The 22,592-nt window shown below is 28.0% G+C and overlaps 1 protein-coding gene across 2 annotated transcripts in view; it reads right to left on the bottom strand.

Annotated features, from left to right (window-relative positions):
* The window catches only part of LOC123301533 (semaphorin-2A), a 441,589-nt gene that overhangs the window by 111,223 nt on the left and 307,774 nt on the right, over nt 1-22,592 (bottom strand). For both annotated transcript variants that reach the window (XM_044884308.1, XM_044884309.1), the window contains exon 2: nt 8,726-8,813. In XM_044884308.1, coding sequence (XP_044740243.1) covers nt 8,726-8,813 — 88 coding nt within the window. The remainder of the gene's footprint in view (nt 1-8,725; nt 8,814-22,592) is intronic.

Genomic DNA, 22,592 nt, shown 5'->3' on the forward strand with positions numbered 1-22,592 from the left:
TAATAGGGAAAAAACTTTTGCTTTATGACAATAGGGATACTAAAATAGAACTACTATTACAGGCCTAAACTGGGATTCAGAAGATGTTGAATAAGTAGAAGAAACCATAGTAATTTAAATGTATGATTGAACTGACTGGGTAATTTCATGAAAAAGTGGACTACGAATGGGAAAAACTTGAGTACCTTTCATTATCCTAAGGTTTTCAGAGGAACTTCTTAGAACGATGATATTTCGAGTTATAAACTGTTTTTTATATAAAATTCCACACAAATTTCAATTTAAAGATCCTTTTGGAGAAATTTTCTGAATTCATTTTGACTAATTTATATAAATGTTCAAGGAAGTAATATGGTGTCCACATTAAATTTTTTCCCACAAATAACAGCTATTTATTTGAATTAAATGAATATGGTCTCATAAAACAGTGATTGAAATAAAATAAATCTTAAAATAAGTATAATAAATTTTTCTAATTGTATCATCTATTTTCTAATTTTCTTATTCGAGATACTTCTAAGATGTAATTAAAATCTTGATCATAGAAACATCCAAGTTAACTTGTATATAAAATCCATTAAATATTTGTCTTAATCAGTCAGCAATGTGATGTATGTTTTAACTTTACTTTAATAAATACATTATAACAAGCTAATAAATATTTTCTAAGTTAACAACACGTACGTAACATATTTCTATTCGAGAAATTCTAGGTGATCTTTTGTACATTAAAGCTTCAAGCATGAATATGTAATGTGCATCAGTATTTACTTTTAGAAAGATCACAAACTAAGAATTAATTTAATATACATTTTAATTCAATTAATTTTATTTATGTTCAGATTATCATATAGCACAACAGTGCGTAAGCGTAGAATAAGTAAAATGGAAAATTGAAAGGGTAATGTATAATGTATGATGAATGTATATGTGAAATGTCAATGTTTTTGTTGTGACTATATATACAGGACATAAAATAGCCCTTTTTCACACCCTTATATCTCAGAAACTACTGGAGCTATAATGTTGAAACTTTCAACTTAAGTAGATATTGACCCTGGGACGCCGTAAATCAAAGGTCACGTTCACGGCTCTCATCGTTTCCGAGCAATAACGCGTCAAAAAACGGCCACGCCCCGAAATTTTGTTACTGACTCATATAAATTCACAGCAAAACTGAGAAATGATAGAAAGATGCGGTTTTCATTAAAATAAATTAGAGAAAAATCATACCCCAGAAAAACTTCCAAATATCAAAATTTTTAACGGGAAATGGGAAATTTCGCTAATTGAAGGTGCATTTTTTCCCCATTTAAAAATACATGGTAAAATATGAACCAATCAGAAGGCTAGTTTTTTTTCCTATACAATTTGTATGGTAAAACTTAAATACGCTTAAAAATTTGTTATTTATATAATTTTAATTAAATATTGATTAAATTTGAATAAATATTAAATAAATATTCAAAAATTAATTGTGTATTTCAATATTTCCAACTTAAAATATTATAAAAATTAAATAAAATATATCTTATTACTAAGACCCTATGAAATTCAAAGTACCATGTAGAAAACATATTAAAATTATTATGTTGCATTAATTAGGAAAATTTTAATTTGCTTTTATAGCGAAAACTGTAAGAGATAGAACAAAAGTTTAAATGCAAAAAATGTTCCTTGCATAAAATTAAACAATTCTGTATGAAAAATTTTGTTGTAAAGGTAATTGTTTTCCCGTGAAAAGCAAATAAAGTAAAAAATTAAATTGCAATTTTCGGAAAAACGGTAAGAGATAGAACAAAAGTTTAAATGTAAAAAATGTTCCTTACATAAAAATAAACAACTTTTGTTTGAAACATTTTTTCGAAAAAACAATCATTTTCCCTCGAGAAAGTAAATAACCAGTCCTGTTTTTTTCGTTAATGCAAAATCCAACTATTTTTGTCCTTAAATTTAAAAAAAGTATAAATATAATTTTACAAGAAGTTTTAAACCATTTTGCTTAAATGGCTTGTAGTGTTTACTACTAATTGTTGCAATGACAACGAATTTTATTTTCTTAAAAACAATGGTATTGTTATGTTCAACAATATAAATCTTGCAACCCAATTTTGAAGCCGACACCCTCAATCGATTACGTTGAAATTTTGTAAGCACGCTGACTTTGAATGACATTGAATTTTTATGGTTGACTTGATCAAATTTTCTCTTCGCTTCCGCCATATTTTGTTAAATGGGGGGGGGGGGATGTTATTACTCAATTTTAAAGCAGATATCTTCAACCGATTGAGTTGAAATTTTGTATACACGTTTAGATTTGATAACAAAACATGGTAAGGTTAGTGGCGTTATTATTTTTCCATCACTTCCACTATAATTGATTTATCTATAAATGATTCAGCTATACCGATTCTAAGGGACTTCTAAATTATAGAAAGATGCGATTTTGGACATTCGACAGAGACTTGCTTGAATTGAGGGTCAACCTATGCGCAGTACTATTACATGTAATCCTCGTGTGCGCACAAGCAATTTTTAAGGCCTACATGTGCGCAGTAACAAAATATAAATTTAGCGTATGCGCAGTTGCAAGATTCAGGATAAATGCATGCGCACAACTATAATTATTGATTAATCTGTGGGCACTTCCCGGATATAATACCCAAATATGCGCACTAACAAAATATAAAGTCCCTGTATGTGCAGTTGTAATATTCAGGATCAACCCATGCGCAGTATTATTACATGTAATCCACATGTGCGCACATGCAATATATAAGGCCTACATATGCGCAGTAGCAAAATATTAACCAAGGTAATGCGCAGTTCTAAGATTCAGGTAAAATGCATGCGCAGAACTATCATTTGTGATTAATTTATGCGCATTTTCAATATTTAAGGACTAAATATGCCCATTTACAAAATATAGGGTTCCCGTTTGCGCAGTTGTAATATTTAGAATCAACCCATGCGCAGTACTACATCATGTAATCCACATGCGTGTACTAGCAATATATAAGGCCTATATACGCGCAGTAACAAAATATAAATTCAGCGTATGCGTAGTTGTAAGATTCAGGATAAATGCATACGCACAACTATAATTATTGATTAATCTGTGCGCACTTGCCGGATATAATACTCAAATATGCGCACTAACAAAATATAAAGTCCCTGTATGCGCAGTTGTAATATTCAGGATCAACCCATGCGCAGTACTATTACATGTAATCCACATGTGCGCACTAGCAATATATAAGGCCAATATATGCGCAGTAGCAAAATATTAATGAAACTAATGCGCAGTTCTAAGATTCAGGTAAAATGCATGCGCAGAACTATAATTTGAGATTAATTTATGCGCATTTTCAATATTTAAGGACCAAATATGCCCATTAACAAAATATAAGGTCCCTGTTTGCGCAGTTGTAATATTTAGAATCAACCCATGTGCAGTAATATTTCATGTAATCCACATGCGTGCACTAGCAATGTATTAGGCCTACATACGCGCAGTAACAAAATATAAATTCAGCGTATGCGTAGTTGTAAGATTTAGGATAAATGCATGGGCCGAACTATAATTTGTGATAAATCTGTACGTACTTCCAATATATAAGACCCAAATATGCACACTTACAAAATTTAAGGTCAATGTGTGCGCAGTTGTTGTATTCCAGATTATCCCATGCGCAGAACAATTATATGGGATCAAAGTGTGCGCAATACCAATATATAAGACCCAAATATGCGCACTTACAAAATATAAGGCCCCTGTATGAGCCGTTGTAATATTCAGGATCAATCCATGTGCAGAACTATTTTATGAAATCAAGCTGTGCGTATTACCCATAAATAAGGCCTAAATATTTGCAGTTACATAATATCTGTCTGTCCATATGCACATCTGTCTGCCAACACGATAACTCAAAAACGAAAAGAGATATTAAGATGAAATTTTTATAGCGTACTCAGGACGTAAAAAGTGAGGTCAAGTTCGTAAATGATCATTATACGTCAATTGATTTCTGGGTCTGTGGAACCCATCTTGTAAACCGTTAGAGATATAACAAAAATTTTAATGTAAAAAATATTCCTTATAAAGAAATAACCAACTTTTGCATAAAACATTTTTTCGAAAACATGACTGTTTACCCATGCGGACGCAAATTAGGCGTAAATTATATAGAATGCATTATATAATAATCAATATCAGTTATATGAAAAGGAAATTTTCATTATAATATTTATAAATAACACTATTTTGATGACATCTTGTTCGGCATATTTCTTGACGTACGAGGCTCAGTATTCAACAGTAATTCAATGTATGCATAATGGTGAGTTAAAATTGTTACAAACACTTTCAACTTAAATACTATTGCCTGGCAAAAAGAAGTGATATCCCACCAAAAACATAAATGTGTAAAAAGGCGTAGATGAATTCCAATAAACTCAATTACGTCAGCCCAAAAAAGTTGTGAAATCCCGTAGAGAAAAAAATTATTCGAAAAAAAATTATAAAAATGGCATAAATTTATTGAGTAACTTTTCCGTAAAGAAACATTAAAGTATTACATTAGCAACTTTTCGGTGACTTCATACCTACACGCACCTGTATAGGAGAACAAAAGATAATCGTTAATCCCCTACTATCTCCCTCCTCCCCTCTAATGTTATGACGTTATAATTTTTTCACAACTTTTATTAAACATCAAAATTTAAATTTAAACAATCAAAGTATTCTTTAGATTAAAGTCAAGCACCTACTTAACAAAGGCCTAATTTTTTTACTAAAGTACGAAAATTGTTGGTTTAAATTTCTTGTGTAAGTTTCTCCTTAGTACGTATTTATTTAATATTTTACTTCGCAAGTTTTCGGAATACAAAAAACGAATCTAAAAATAAAAAACTTGCGAAGTAAAATATTAAATAAATACGTACTAAGGAGAAACTTACACAAGAAATTTAAACCAACAATTTTCGTACTTTAGTAAAAAAATTAGGCCTTTGTTAAGTAGGTGCTTGACTTTAATCTAAAGAATACTTTGATTGTTTAAATTTAAATTTTGATGTTTAATAAAAGTTGTGAAAAAATTATAACGTCATAACATTAGAGGGGAGGAGGGAGATAGTAGGGGATTAACGATTATCTTTTGTTCTCCTATACAGGTGCGTGTAGGTATGAAGTCACCGAAAAGTTGCTAATGTAATACTTTAATGTTTCTTTACGGAAAAGTTACTCAATAAATTTATGCCATTTTTATAATTTTTTTTCGAATAATTTTTTTCTCTACGGGATTTCACAACTTTTTTGGGCTGACGTAATTGAGTTTATTGGAATTCATCTACGCCTTTTTACACATTTATGTTTTTGGTGGGATTTAAACTTACAAGAAGAAAAACTATTTACAGTGTAAGACATCTACGAGACATTCTATGGCTCTTATTTATCCAATATTTTAAAGTGATTCATAGGAAAATCATTGATGACTTCGAGCAGTCAATTTGGTAGTCATAAGTTAGCTATGAAATAACTAAACCATTAAAAGAGAGTTATAATTAGGTTTATAAGATTTATTAAATAATTTTTAGCTTGAATCAACTAACTCTAATAAATATTAAATAAAAAACTTGATATAATTTATTAATTTTTACTTATTAAAGTTCAGAACCTTTAACTTTGTTTGATCATTAAAACTTTTTTTATGACTTTTAGAAAGTACGAAAGTATTTCTAATTACTTGTTTTATATACGTTTCAATATCATATTTATTATGATTATTATTAATATTAATAATTATTTAATAAGGCTGTTCTTTTTTATGTTTTATTAAATTTTATTATTTCACCATTTTTCTATTGAGAAAAAAAAACTTAATACTTTTAGTTGAGTAATCGAAAATTAAAAGAAATAAAATTATTATTTGATGATTAGAGGAAATTATTGAACTAAGTCCAGTTCGGTTTTTGGGATTTAAAATTTGGTGAATATTAACTGGGTTTTATAATATTATTCTAGGAATATTTCGATTAAATTAAAACAAAAATTTTATTCATTTAACGACTTGTTATTGGGTAGAAAACCCAACAGTTCGTTTAGAATAATTTAAATTAAAATAAATGATCAAAACATTAACTAAAAATTAAAAATAATGTTAGTTAATTTAAGTTTAAATAAAAAATATTTGAGTACATATAAAAATTATTGTGAACTTTCGCCAGTCAACCATTCCCAGTATCAGTTAATTAAATTTTAAATTTAATAAAGTATGAAATAATTTAATTTAATTTTTTGTATTTCACAAGAGAAAAAAACGATAATATTTTTTTTTCTTTTTTATCGAATTTTCTTTGAGCTTAAATATAGATATTGCTGTCCGTCTGTGGCATCGTAGTGCCTCAACTATTTTGATTTTTTTGTTTCGTTTGAAAGGTAATTTAATGGGGAGCTAAGTTCAGAGTTCCGTATCTGGGAAAATGAAGAAGTAGGCGATGATCCTTAAAATCGGTTCAGTTTGGACAAGGCTTTAATGAAAAACGTAATTTAATGGAGAGTATTCTTAGATACGTTTCAAGTCTGAGATATGGGTCCCGTACAAAACAAATTTTTGGGAAGTTTTTTAAATTTCACTTGTTTCAATAACTTTACATGTACCTAATGCGAGTTTCGTTGAAGAAAATTAAAAGCGTACGCAGATCCAGCGTGATAAAATTTTTTTTTTACATGAATTAAAATTGAAATGAGAAGTTTGATACGAAGTTTATGGTGATAAAAGTTGTTTTTCATATACATTTTCTTCGTTTTTCTCTCTCATCTAAATAAAGAAGCGACCGACTGACTGCCTGATGACAGAAGGACAGACTTGGTTTTCCTTATTGCTTCTTGGTACCAAACACCCATCCAACCAAGCACAAGCACAAGCACAACCAACACACACATATTGTGTGCAATGTAAAATTCACCAAATGGATTTTAAAATTATTTAAATTAAATTAACTAAAATTTAATTTTCACAAAACTTATTATGTTATTTATTTTTATAAAAAAAAACGAGAGATGAAGAAAATTTTTGTATATTTTGTTGTCTTGAAAATTTGTGTGAAAATGAGCTTGTAAAATTGTTTTATATCTATTTATATATAAATGCATTTAATTATTATATTAAAATAATAATTTCTTGCATAATTTTTGTTCATAAAGCAGATGAATTTTCCCATGAATTGAGATTGATATTGTATCTAAATTATTTGTGGATTTGAGTCTGGTAACTCTACAGTAAAACTGTTAAACGATGCTATTTAACGATAGGTACAATATGGACTAGGTATGACAGAAATTTTGATCAAGTTTTTTGAGCTGACACACCGAGATATTTCGAAAATAGAACTGAAGAAAATCAACAAATTAAAAAAAAAGTAATTCTGCGATAAAGGTAAAATTTTATTGGCTTTATATATTAATTTCTTTGGGCCTGTTCTTCAAATTTTTGGATTAAAAAACTCAAAAAAATATCAAATTTCAGTTTCATTTAAAGAATTGAAATAAAATGTTCGACTAATTTTTAATTGTGATGTTAATTAATTACGAATAGTAGAAAAACCCAAACAGCGTGTCATAATTCTTGACATGTGATTTAATTTTAAGATTATACAATAAAAATAATAAAATCACTGTACTGTGATTTATATAAAACGAAAAACAATATAAAAATTGTAATGGTCAAGATTTAGAAGTTATTTTGAAATGATAAGAGAAAAAAAGTCATTAATCATTTTATACTAACTGGAAAAATCACATAGTTCATTTTTGTTTTTTTAAAAACATAGCGAACGAAAAATTAAATTTTCACATTTATATTTGTGTCTAGCGTTTCATGTTCACAAACAGTTATGTAGAGGATGGCCTTTTAATTAACTATTTATTATTCTGCTAAGTATCTTAGAAGCTATAATATATTTTGGAACTATATTACTTATCTTAAGTTATCGTTCTGATTCGTTTGTGGGGTGGGAGGAAAATGCTCACTAAAAACTGAGAATTTTCATTTGGGTCGCATAAGAACTAAAACTTTTGTATGGGATTTAATTTGCCATGGATTTTGATAATATGCAAAATAATTTTTATATTTTGTCAATTTGTATTTTTTGTAAAAATTGTTTGTTCTTTTATTATAAATAACGAGTTGTGAAAGTGAGTTATCAGAAGTTAAAGATAATAAAGATAATTTAAAGTAAGTACATATGTAAGTTTTATGTAATGTCATAATAAATATCCCGATCAAACTAAATGTAGGTAATGCAAGTATTCGTCTTACGAAAAAAAAATTGGATAGTGAAATTTATTTGCTAATTAAAATTACTGTCATTATACCAATATTTACCGAGAAATTCTGAATTTGATTCGGAAAGTGCATTAAAGTCGTAAAAATTTCTCTAAATAATTGGCACAACAGAAAAATTGTATCAATATTAATTACGATTACAGAACTCTAATGAAATCTCTCAACTTTTAAGTGAAGTTGGGGTGACACCCAATACTTAACTAAATGAAATATAAATTCTTAAGACAAAATAAATCATTTATCAAATTTTATGGTTTTTTAGTACAATACGATAAGAAATAAATTTAATAAAAAAAAAATTAATTTTATAATTAAAAAAAAAAAACTAAATAAAATGAGTTCTTGTATGAACTCGTATATAAAATTTTCTATGTACTTACATTGCACCGACATATAACGCATCACGTTTACTATCCAAAAAGAAAGTTCTATAATACATTGTTCCACAATTAAATTCACGAACATGATCTGAAACAGAAAGAAAATACACAAAAAATTAAATTAGTTTATCATCAAATATTTACAAAACTATCGGGGGTCAAAATATATAATAGTAGTTAATTCAGTCAGTTGGGAAAAATTAGACGAAAATTACAAGTAAATTTTCCTCTCTGTTATAATTTTTTACGATTTTTCATGTTCTAAACAAAAAACGTTAACTTTTTGTATCTTAATAGCTTTTCCATACAAGATTTGTGATACCTGCAGACTTGTATTCTGTACATGGAGGATAACATGATGTTCTTAAACCCAGTATTTTAATTATATAAAAATCATATCAATTTATTATTATTATTGAATGAGATAAGAATGTTATCCTGTCACCTCATGCCTTGTGCCCAACGCGTACAAACCGAATAAAACCATGTTTATATACAACAATATACACATGTTTATATACAACAATATACAGGATGAATATTAAGTTACTGTCCTTATATTTCAAAAAGGGAACATAAAACGATGAAAACGTGAAAATATTGTTCGACTCATTTTTAAACGGAATAGAAGAAAAGTATTTATACTTTTTATCCAATTAACGAGTCGATAAATGATTTTAAATTTTTTCCATACCGCTTACGAAATTCAAGGATGGAAAGTTTTTAAAAAAAATCATTCTGTATAAGAATCCGGAATATTTTACCATAAATGTCATTATTAAATGATATATGATAAAATTGAAAAGGAGGAAAAAATATAGAAAAGGTTTCGCCTATTTACTTTATACGCTACGTATTTTTGAAAACTGTTTATAGACTTTAAAAATTGACTTCGTTAAACAGATTTTAATTGATTTGCGAAATCTGGTGATTTTTTTTGTATATATTTGATCAAAGATGATCTGTAAAAGTGTGGAAATGTATGGAACTTTTATCCAAAACATTTAGTAAATAATTTAAGACCCTATAAAATAGAACACTCTTGATTCACACACGGCCCTTAATGAACTATTTCGTCATTTTTGTTAAGGTTTTTACTTGTCTCTTGTTCATAGTAGTACAAAATATCAAGATGTGGCGATAATTTTAAAACTAACATTGAAAATTTAAACACACTTTATTTCCCCATATATCCAATTCTAAAAGATACAATCCGAATAAAATATTGTATGCTCTGGGTGTATTTATTGTATAACTAAGTAGTCCGTGACCTACGAAATCACGCATCATTAAACAACTCGACAAGCCATTACTAACTGTTAAGTTATATGACCAAGTGTCCATCTAGAAATATCTAGAATACTGCATAGTACATTCAATATAGCATAGCATTCATTCTATCATTGGTCAAATGGTCAGTCACTATATATGACATATAATAATGTGACGTTTATACATATAATAGCTAATATATTCGAATTGATTCTAAGTTATTATTCGGAGTGAATTTAGTTGAATTATTTTATACATGTTTTGTGGTGTGTAGAGAGAAATGTTTTGATATGGTTTTGATAAGTTAGACATTTATAGGTATCATTAAATCTATGAAAAATTAGTCTGAGAAAGGACAATACGGTATTTCCAACACCATAAGATCTTAGAACGAGTAAAAAGAAAATTCCCTAAATAGTTGGGATTCAGAACCAAATTTTTTGTTGACAAAATTGGAAAGTTGTATAACAAAGCAAGAAACATAGAAAATATAAAAAAACCCAAGAAAATTCTATACCTTCGTACAATCGATACCAATTTTCAAAAACCATTTTCAAAATTTCAAGCTAAAAGGGAATGTAATTTTTGGTTTTTTTGGAAATTTGAAAAGATCAAATTTGTATAAACACCTTTGTTAAACCTCACAGTTTGAGAATGGTCTAACAGGACGAAACATGTCATAGATATTTATAAAATAAAAGTGGATAAGGCAAAAATAATTGTAATATTCAAGTAAACGGCTTCATTACTAAAAATTATGGTTGTTTTTCGATGAGGCCAGCCTGTATATTTTGTTTCTGGTTACTATTGGTAAGTAAAGAGCCCATTGAACCATAAATGACCGATAAGCACACCCACATAGAGAATGCAGAAACAAGTTTGTATCTATTATACAAATGAATTTTGGGTGCAGAAGCATAATATATAAAGTCTTCTTCACTTATTCCAACTATTTGCTTCGGTTCTCATTCCTAGTTCGAATCAAATTACCTTCAACAGATCACCAGACAATGAGAATTTCACTTCTACTATATAGTGACTATTTGTAAATGCATACAAATACACCAGAAGTGTCAGTACAGGTCAATTGTCAATTAATATTTATCTTAATTAATAATGTTTCCAAAAATGAAGCAGAGAAATGCACAAAATGAGATTATAATCTCATATTTTGTGCATTATTAGTTACTGTCTAATAAATTTTGTAAACTTACTCGACAACTTCAATAAATTTGAGAGACGAGTATTATTGTTAATATATGCACTTTTAAGTTTTCCACTGCTCAAGATTTATCAGTTTTCATACCGAAAGCATCGAAAATTAACCGGGTGTATCAGAATAAATGATCAATAATCTTGGGGGGATAAATAATTTAACGATTTATTATTTTGTTTTACGAAATAATTAAACAAATATCGATTACAGGTATTTGTTAAACCAATCGAATAAAAATCGTAATTTTTTACAATACAAATGCAAAGAAAATCGAAATTTACCCTGAAAAATGAGCCAGGTCTGATTCTAATCTGGTTAACGAAGATAAAAAATGGTGATTTTCTAAAAGCTTCCAGAAGTTTTTTTAATTTAGTTGGTATAAATAGACCAAAATCTAGTCCAAAAATGGGTCGGAGATCTGTTCGGGATGACACTCACATAAATTGTTCAAATCCATCCAAAATATATCATGTTCTTACTTAAAAGTATAACGATTTAACGATTTAACGATTTTTTTCTTGTTAAATTAGACCTTGACGCGCCGTTTAAACTATCGATAAAAGGTGTAAAATTGAAACAAATCGATAAATGGTGACAGTTTTTACTTATTTTAGGGCGATGATGAAGTAAATCGTTATATTTCAAAGAAAAACGTTAATGAAAATTATCGGAGTAAACTTATAAATGTTTTTTTCGAGAAATTCTAACAGTTGATGCGATTGGCATTCAAATCAGAATCCCAAGTCATTTTTCAGGTTCAAGAGACTAATTATACATTCCAAAAAATCGTGACACAATTTTCTTAGAATTTTACTTCGAGATTTACGTAAAACAAAAAAGTATTATTTTTTAATAAAAAATAAATCAAACATATGTAAGATATTTAAATATTTACTTCAGTTAGTTGTTATTCTCAAATTATTAAATAAAATATTTTTTTTAAATAATTGACCTTCAAATTTTTATTTCATTAAAAATGATATTTTTGTGTGTTTGTAAGTAATTTTTATATCAAAATAATTGAACTGGTAAAAACAAATCTTAAGTTATGCAATTTATATTTTATCAAAATAATAAATTTTTACATCTTCTATTCAAACGTTGATATAAATTTTTTACCAATAATATATTTTAAAAGAATATTAAATATTGATATTATGGTTAAAAGAATTAATTGTATAAATACTATATAATTTCTATATACAATATTTACTTATAATTCAAAGATGATTTTTTTAAAAGATTTTCTCCATAACGAGTTAAATGAAATAAGTAATGATCTTGTACCCAGAATGTTAGCGCCCATACCCTCCTAGTCTATAATTCAAATATTACTTCAAAATCATTTAAAATATGTCTTATTACCATTGTTCGTTGTTGTTGCTGCCTATTGTTGTTTGTTCGAAATACATAGAATTGTTTTCGAAGAGCTTGAACAGAAAGTTTATTTATGTGTTTGTTTTGTTGTACAAAATGGAAGAACTTTAAATGGTGTGATATTCAGACAGTTTTCACACAAACATACACACACAACTAGAATAACTAGAACTAGATAGAAAACCCTTCTAGAAACTTTATTACTATAGTTTTGGTGTGAATTATAAATATCTTTTGTATTGTTCTAATTATTGTATGCCAGAAAATAAAAAATAAAAAAACACTCAATTTCTGGAATTCTCTGAAGTTAAAACTAAATACTGAATAGTTTATCATTCATTAAAACACTAATTTTCGACCATAAATTTTCTAATTCTAACAGACTTTCTTGGTAGATATAGTTGTTTGAAATTAATGTGGATTCGGTTAAGAAGGTTAATGTCGTTAAAGGTTATTTGTAATAATTTTCGATTGCAATTTTGTAAATGTTAGAACTATTTGAGATATTTAGATAGTTAAATTTCAGTCAAGTTTCCTTCGATGGACTCGAAAATAGTTGATCGTTTATTTTGAATTTGAAAAATAAAGGGAATTATCTCGATAAACATTAATTTTACATGAAAAATGGCCATAACAAAAGTTTTTGGGAACTGTTTTTCTAATAAATTTTACTTGAAGGGTGATTCTGTACATGTAATTGACACTATATTTAACGATTTGACCCAAAATGAGTTTTACTTTCCGTCATATTAAGAATAGTACGGTTCCAGCACGTTTAGAGAATTGGCACGACTTCAATTTTGACTTCAGGTGGTTTACTCCAGCGATTAAGTTGGTTTTTAAACTTCGAATATCTTTCTCTTCGAATATCTAGTGAAGAAAATTCAGATAGTTTATGTATTTACCGCGTATCGCATAGTTTTTTATTTTCTTTTTAAAATGTAAAATATTCACCCAAAAAATATATCAATAAAACAAAACACATCCTTTCCAATTTTCAAACCCCTTCTGCACCCCCATATATTGGTCGGTTTTGATTAATAATTCAACAAAATTTATACATATTTATATAGTTTTTATTTTATTTTATTTTAAAATAATAAAAAATTCTATTGAACCGAATTTTACACAAAGACTTTGTGTATCGAACGATCGCATCGACATCACAGAGAGAAAGTAAGTGAAAATAGGCTTTTTGGTTTGTTACGCTATCTATTCATGCCTTTAAGGGTTTATTGGTTCACTAAGTAAAGCACATTATACTAACATTATATATTGGGAAGGATTGAGAAAGGGATTGGGGTAAGGTATACACTTATACGAACGTTGAAAACACATTAAATAAATTCGTTAAGTTTATGTGATATGCATGATTTTGTAAAACGAACAAACTTCATTGCCGGCATCCAATATGTTCACATTATAATCCTTAAGGCGCAAAATAGTTGTGTTTTGATAGAAATCTTTAAATAAATATTACAGGACACAATATTGGAAGTGAAATTTATAAAATCTCCATTAGATTGCCTTTTTCTTTAAAGTATTTTCAAAACTGAACCGATTTTAAAGATTATAGCCAATATTTTAGTTTTTCCGGGTACGGAATCCTAAGCTCAGACTTAAAACATAACTAACAACACTCTCCATTAAATTACCTTTCAAACAAAACAAAAAAATTCAACATCTATTCATTCGTTTAGGCGCTACGATTCCATAGACAGACAGACAGACCCACACACATAGCGGTCAAACTTATAACACCCCTTTTTTAGTTCGAGGGTTAAAAAAAGTCATATTCTTTCTTTTAAATCACGCTTTATGTTAAAACAAGCTTGGCACGAATGTCGCAAAACCTTTAACAATTTAAACTTCAATTTCTTTCTCTTCTCAGCTGAAATTTTAACTGAATTAAATATTGAGTTTTGAAGTAATAAATTCAATAGTAAATGGAATAAAATTATATGAAAATTTTTATTTCTTGCACCAGTGGCAACAGAGTCACTACCATTTTATTTTTCACATCCCACCCCTTCTGTTTTTAACTCAACTACTTCTCTTGTAAAGTTGTAAATTTGATACTTCAAAGAGAGACTCTTTTTTACACAATATAAATTTGAACATTTTGTGTTTTACATACATACGCACGTATTCATTTGTTTTTTGTAGGAGTAGGTGAGGCTAAGTGCGTGTGGGTGGGTAAATGATGGGATAACGGGACAAGAGGTGAGATGTATTATTGGCTTTATAGTGTTATATGTGTTGGAAATACTTCTTCTTTATGTACTCATACCTTTAGAATTCTAGGATGTATATAATTGTATACACTATATAGACTAATTTCGATTGGAAAAAACTTTTTTGATATAAGGGTTCGAATTTAACGGAATTTACTACCACTTTCTATCTAGAAAATATGTGAAAGGTATGGTATAAATTCTAGAAATATTTCATGATATGCTTGCCTTATTGTCTCTATAGCGAAAAATAGGTTTTATATGAATAGGTTTTAGAAATAACATATTGGATAATTTCTAACACTTTTTTGCTCTTGTGCTAAGAGAAATTCTCTCAATTTCTGATGGATTTTAATAAAATATATTTAAAAAAAACTATAGATAAGTTGAAAAAAGCTAAAAAATTCATAATTCGAAAAAAGATAAAATAATAAGAAAATGGAAAATGTTTCAAGCACATATATCATGCGAAAATTAAAAGTTATTTATGTTTTGAATCGAGCGTGACCCAAATGAAGCTAATGTGATGATTTCCTTTGAGAATTCAACTGATTACATTTCGTGATTAAAATACTTGCTTTATTTTAAAACAGGGAAAGTTTTGAAGCAATGATACCTCCTATTTAAATGTTTGGTAAAGCTGGGACTTCATTAAATTTCATTAGATTTCTGTATGAATAACAGAGGTGTATTAATTCATTTATTTTAAAACAATGTCTATTTATAATTTTATAAAATAGACAGTTTTCCACTCATTAAATATAATTGATACTTTTAACATACTTAATTAAAATCTACTATAACTCTAACTCTAACTCTTGAACTCATTTAAAAAACATGATTAATATAAAATATTTTTAGTATAAATTTAAAACCCTTATCATCATTGAAGTCAACTCAGATCTTTAACAAAAGTAGGAGGTACTAACCATGATAACATATCCATGTATGCATGAATTGTATGTATATCAATTAAACAGAAAAACCCTTCACTTTATTTTTTTCATCTAAATTAATTTCACTTAATAAATAAATACCTGAGTTTTGTATTCAAAATCTATATAGTTCATATGTACAGAGTGAAACATAAGTGGATGTACAGTTTATAAAAATTATTAGGAATATAATTCACATTTTTATGAGGATCGAAGTTAAAAATCAATATTCATTTACAAACAAGTTTCTTTAGGAGTTTGGAGAAATATTATTAAGGTATTTCCAACATGACAACACTTCTAGACAAATGGGACCTTTTTTCACAGACTCAGAATAAAGTAAGTTGTGAGATACCAAAATTACAGAATTTTTGATCGTCTTGATCGAGAGATAATCAGCTGCAAAGTTTGTGAATTCGACGATATGTAAAACTCACATACGAACTGCAAATACCATCCAAATTCAAATAATATAACAAATGAATAGAATCAAAATTCGATATAAATCGTCAATTTTTTGGTAGTAGTATACCCATTTATGGCTCAATCTGTATATGTATGAACTAAATGAATGTAAAGAATGCTGCAGTAGATATACATGTAGGTATATCAATCAAATGATATATCATGTTTAAATGTAAAATGTTTAAATTTAATTAAATTAAAGAATTATTATTAAATACACCAACAATTGTATAAATTATTTATTTAATATTATTAAATTTAATACAAAATATATTTAATTCACACACAATCATATATGTACGTAGGTATATATCAAATATTATAGTGTGGACATGAAAAATATTATTTAAGATTTTAAACATCTCACTTATGACACGTTCTATTAAGATAGTACGATAACCAAGGCAATTTTAGATTTAGGATTGAAATTATTTGTACCTTAGTTTCAACTTTGTTAATGAATTTTGTTATAACTTCCTGAATGTAGACGAAAAAATATGAATACCATTTTTCGATACTTGCCTTGATTTACCATATATCGAAAGCTGAATAATTGAATAAAATTTTCGATATTTTGAAAGTACGCCAGGTATCGAAAAATTGTTATGTTTCATTCAATACTGTCTTGTTATTTAAGTAAGAGTGTTGATTTTTTGAGTTTGATCACAAAAATTATTAATTTAGATTCAAAAGTATGTTTTTCTTGGATTAAAAGTACAAAATGAGGTTTTTTGTTGATTCAAAGTTATTTTTTGTACGTATACGAACTTTTCAACTTTCAGAAAATAAAGTTGCATAATAGTTTTCTATTTGAAGCCACGTTATAATATTTAAACTGTACGGATGCTAGTAGGTATTTTAAATAAAATAAAGTATAGTACAATATACTAATTATGCTAATCTCTGATATTATAAATTACAACATTTAGAATCCCTATTTTATTAAAACAAATAACTACCCCCTATTATATACAACTACCCTATCTTTATGTATATAAATGTATATAGGTATGTTTAAAATAATGAATAGTTTTTGTTTTTAGTCTGCAAAATAGTAAAATACTACTAGTTTATTTATTTTGTCTAGTAAATATTATGGGAAGCTCGTCAAGGTAGGTTTTTATTTTTGGGTTGGCACATTGCTTTGACTATTTTACAATCAAATGTATCGAAATATCCCTAATTATTCTTATAAAGGAAAGTACCTGAATGGCCGAGCTTTACTTGGGATTTTTCGAGTTAAAAAGTCACAAATTTCATCAATAATTAATATAAGAAGTATTTAAAATGTCTCAACACAAATACCAATTAGAATGTCTCGGTAATGTACTTTATTTCGTCACCAATAGATGTCAGGAAAAGTCATATTTTGCAGTCAATGTTTCACTTTTTCCTGAAAACACAGATAAAACGACGTTTTCTACAAATGAAACTTAGCTAGATTTATTTTTCGCTCCAAAACCCCCTGCATACTAACTTTCATGAAAATCTTTGGAGCCGTTTCCAAGATTGCTGAAATATATATACAAGAATAACCCGTTTAAATATATAAGATACTAATTGTAATACCATCATCGTTAGTATTGTGAATGCATTATTGGTATACTTTTTTTTTCTTCAAATTTTTTGCAACAATGTGCATGGTTTTTTAGTAAAAACAAAAAGATGGCGAGCTTTGATGACCTCATCATTTCGTACAACAAACTGATTTTAAATTATAAATGTTGTATATGAATATTTAGTGAACTAATTAATTAAATAATAAAAAGCTCTGCTTAGTGTTCCAACTATACCTCTATGAATGCATTATAATAATAATTATTATTATATATACATCAACAACATACGACCGGTGCGAATTTTAAAAATAAATTATGATTTGATGAGAATATTATTTGATTTTATTTAGTTTGCATACGTAAACTTGCGGATAATAAAATTGCAATATATATATCTGATATTATAAATAGTTGCAATTTTATTGTCCGCAAAATACATCCTTGCTTGTACATCTGCATTTTCTACGGTATAAAAAATAAATTTGTTTATCTTGAGAAATAATTAACTCACGTTTTAATGAGTTTATCGTGTTACCAGAACTTTCAAAATTTCAATAAAACTTTAGTTTCAAATGAAAATTATATGTTCTTTTGGTTTTACAAATGTTTACGATAATAAAAAAAAAGTTAGTTAAAAATTGATGACATTAAAAGTTAAATTAACAAAAAAAATAGATCATTTTTAGCGTGACAACATGCAATTATTTATAAAAATTATTAATATTAATAATAATAATAATAATCATAATAATAAACATATCATAACGTTAATGCATCATAATTAAAATATTAGTTCTGTATTGCGACACAAAAACATTATATTTATCCTTAATTTTAACAAGTATTGTGGGTAAGACCTTTAAAGATCAAACCATTAACTTTTCGATTTAGTGCCAACTAGCCAAATAGGCAATTTATAAGACGTAAATGTAAGAGAATGCTCTAAAAATATCGAAAAAGCGTCAAAAACTTAAAGTTTTTTATGTTGTCTTTTTGGAAAGACAGTCTTTTTTTGCAAAACCAGAATATGTGACAAATTTTTGTACCATTAACATTATTGTAACTTCTTCTACAAAGTACTATGTTAAAAATCACAGTTTTAAAATGAAATAATTCAAAAATTTGCTTCACAAGATGCCCTAAAACTATCTTTATTGTGATCCAGGGACTTCTACTATCGTTTACTGCAAAAAAGAAAATGAACATTCATCGCGTACTTCCTAAATGAGAATTTTCACTCAAAAAATAGTTTTTTAGCACTAAGTATCATTAAGCCACACTTAAATTTCCGAAGGTACGTATTTACCCCCAATGGCACTGTATTCGAGTTTTAATTTCTATTTTCAGGATTAAAAGTTTAAAATCTCGATTAGTTAGCCAATAATAACATCGGTTTGGCTGTATAAACATTTAAAAAAAAGTAATAAATTAAAAAATAAAATAATAATAGGAAATAAAAAATGGTTTTTATTATTCGATATTATGTTAATTTTAATAACGTTTTTTATAAAAATGTCCTTGTCTGATCATTATTGTTACTACTTCTAGAAATGATGTAGAAAATTAAAATATCATGCGACGAACGGACGTCTTTATCAGCAAAAATATTGTTTGTTATGACATTTTAACATTCATTCTTTCATGCGGTGGTAATTTGTGTGTTAAAATTTATAACGTTCGAAAACATATCCTAAAACATTATTTATTATTTAATGAGTTCTAATAAGGCCTTTAAAAAGTTATTTACGATGAAAGAAGACTTTGGTATAGTTGTTCATTATTATATCATAATTAACCAGTTAAATTTTTAGGGACCTTCAGAGAACTGAAAATGTGGACGTCCAGTTTTGTGAAATAAAATAAAATCTGTAATTTCCCATAAGGATCCATTTTAAAATATCTTTTTTTCAGTTCCCTAAAGGCCTCTAAAAATTTAACTGGTTAATTATGATTTAATAATGGACAACTATGCCAAGTTTCACTAAATTCTGAATGCTAAGTCTATTACCGATAGTACTACCTTTTTATACATATATTAAAGTGATTCGGCTGTTTGAGTCAAAATCCCTGCCAATAAACACAATTTTGGGACCTCTTGTTAAAATTTTGAATTATTTCATTTTAATTGCGACACACTGTAAATTTTAATTTTATATTAATTTTACATATAAAAGAGTTGAACGGACAACTTCTGATTGGAATGGGTAAATATGTAAAAGAATGAATGGTTGTTGGTTGGTGGTGTAGTTGAGGTTAATAATAGGTTTATAACAGGTTGAAGGTAGTTAGGTAGGACCTCTTATCTCAAAAACATAAAACATTTTACAAATACATGAAAATATTTTAATAAACATTCTTAATTTTACATTTTTATGAATATATATTTATTCTCATTCATTCATGTTTATAAGGTTTTAAGATATACGTGCCAGTCAGGTTCATGCTTCATGCCAGACCTTAGTCTGTCAGTCTGTCAGTCTGTTCACATACCAAACATATAAAAATGATTAAAAAAGTATTTTATATGTTTGTTTTGAATACATTTCAAATACTTTTTACAAATACAAGTTGATCTATCTTTATTGATAAAAGTCTCATGTTATGATATATTAATACAGAGTATATTTTTTAAGTTGACATATGCTTGAAACTGATTTTTTCTGTAAAAACTAGGCACTCTTTGAAAGAAATTTTCCAATAAATCCAATAAAAGTGGTTTATTTTTCTATAAAGACCAATTTTGTTCAAATTGAATTGACAAACGCACAAAAAACTACATTTTTTCTATCAATTACTGTCTAAGCTATTCGATAAATTAGATCCATTACCGAAAACTCCGTACAACCCGCGGAGCTAATAAAAGGATCCAGATTTTCGAAAGTCTCCAGCCATAAACTATCTAATTTTGTAAGATATTTTCGTGAGTCAGTCTTATTAAATCAACTTGTTTTATGATTACATTATAGTTACATTATTACAAATTAAATTCTTCATTAGGTTAAAATACGTTTTTTTTTTATTAGGCATGTTTGTTATAGAAACCTAACATGTTTGTTTGTTTTTTTATAGGTCTATATTACAGGGCATAAAAAAAAGTACCAACCTAACATATTTTGTTATACATTTTCCACTACTTTGTAAAAAAGTAATGGAAGAATTGTAATTTTGAAACAAACATTCGCTATAAATAATATAAATTTTGAATATGCCCGAGATATTTTTGGGCTGGTGTATCGTTCTCTTAGATGGAGGGAAGTACGTACTTGTGGTACTACAAGACAGATATGGTCTGAGTACAATCGCAGGCGTTCCGAAGTTCTTATATCACTTCCAAAGGCCTTTGTTCGCAAGGTTGTTGCGGCTCTCACAGGACACTGGCTGGGCGGCCAGCATGTTGAACGCTTAGGCCTGGCAATGTATCACGACTACTGCAGGAGCTGTCACAGTGGTGAAGACGAGGAGACAATATCTCATATTCTCTGACACTGCCCAGCTCTTGTCATGAGGAGATGGATTTACATGAGCTAGCCTCTCTTTGACGACCTCTCCGACCTAAAGTCAGTCGACGTCAAAGCCCTCCTGCTGTTCTTAAACAGTTCCAAATAGTTCATGGAGTAGTGATCGGGGATGGGCCAAGCTTTTTACGGTATCACAACGGACCCTATGGTCTAAGTGTGTCTCACCCCAGGACAGCCACTCTAACCTAACCTAGTCTAACCTAACCTATCGTTCTCTTATAACTCATTCTAGATTTAGGACAGTTGCATAATCTTCCCTTTTAAATTTCCTTGTACAAAGCGAAATAAAAAGTTTTCGATCTACTACTCTATGAACGTACAAGGAAGTTATGTGGTGTATATATCAGATTATTATTTTTTTAATATATTTCAGTATTTTATTACTTTATTGTGGTTTAAATAGGTTTATTATTTAAGTATACCTCGAACGTGTGTTATTTGTGACAACAGTAGTTATGTAATTTACATTCGTCGAAGAGGAATTCATTTTAATTACAAAACTATAAAAAAAAATATTTATTTACTTCTAGATTACATAATTAAATGTTGTTCAAGAGGTTATGGGCCCAGTAGAGGTCATGGCCATCCATTATACACTGATATTTCTTTTGTTTTTTGAATGTGTAACATCTTAGACTTAGAAATGTGGAAACCGGTAAAAAGTATAGAAAAAACCCGTCATCACTCGCGTTATGAGCATTTTGCTTACTCTTCTATGAAAATATTTTCAAATCATATATTTGAAAAGTGCAAGTTACGCCTTTTATTTGATACCCGACGCGCTATCATTAAATCGAAATTTGATTTTCGATGATAGCTTTATACCCTCTAGACAGCGCCACGATGTGACGTTACATAGCCTTTAATCAGTGCACCATCAAGACTCTTTTATCGATACCTCATTTGTCAAATTATGAAAAGTAGTTTAGAAGCCAGATGGGAAAAGATGAACATACATACATACCGATCAAACACAAAACCCTCGCTAGCGTATGGTTGTTTATGAACCACTTTGTACTTTGTATTAAACACAAATAATAATTTATTATGATATTCAGTAAATAATAATAATTATTATGAATATAATTTACAAATATGATTTTAATAATAATATATTGTTTGTAATCGCAGTTAGCTCTAACTAGCTCACAGGTACATGAAATGATCATGTGAAAACTCTTTACATATCTATAGCTCTCTATAACTAACTGCACGTAGGTATCACTCATATCAATCAACGTTTAGTGAATTGGATGAGTCCTTTATTATCCCTCTGATTCAGAGTTAACTA

Source organism: Chrysoperla carnea, chromosome 5 (genome assembly GCF_905475395.1).
Source record: "Chrysoperla carnea chromosome 5, inChrCarn1.1, whole genome shotgun sequence".
In the NCBI taxonomy this organism is placed as follows: Eukaryota; Metazoa; Arthropoda; class Insecta; order Neuroptera; family Chrysopidae; genus Chrysoperla; species Chrysoperla carnea.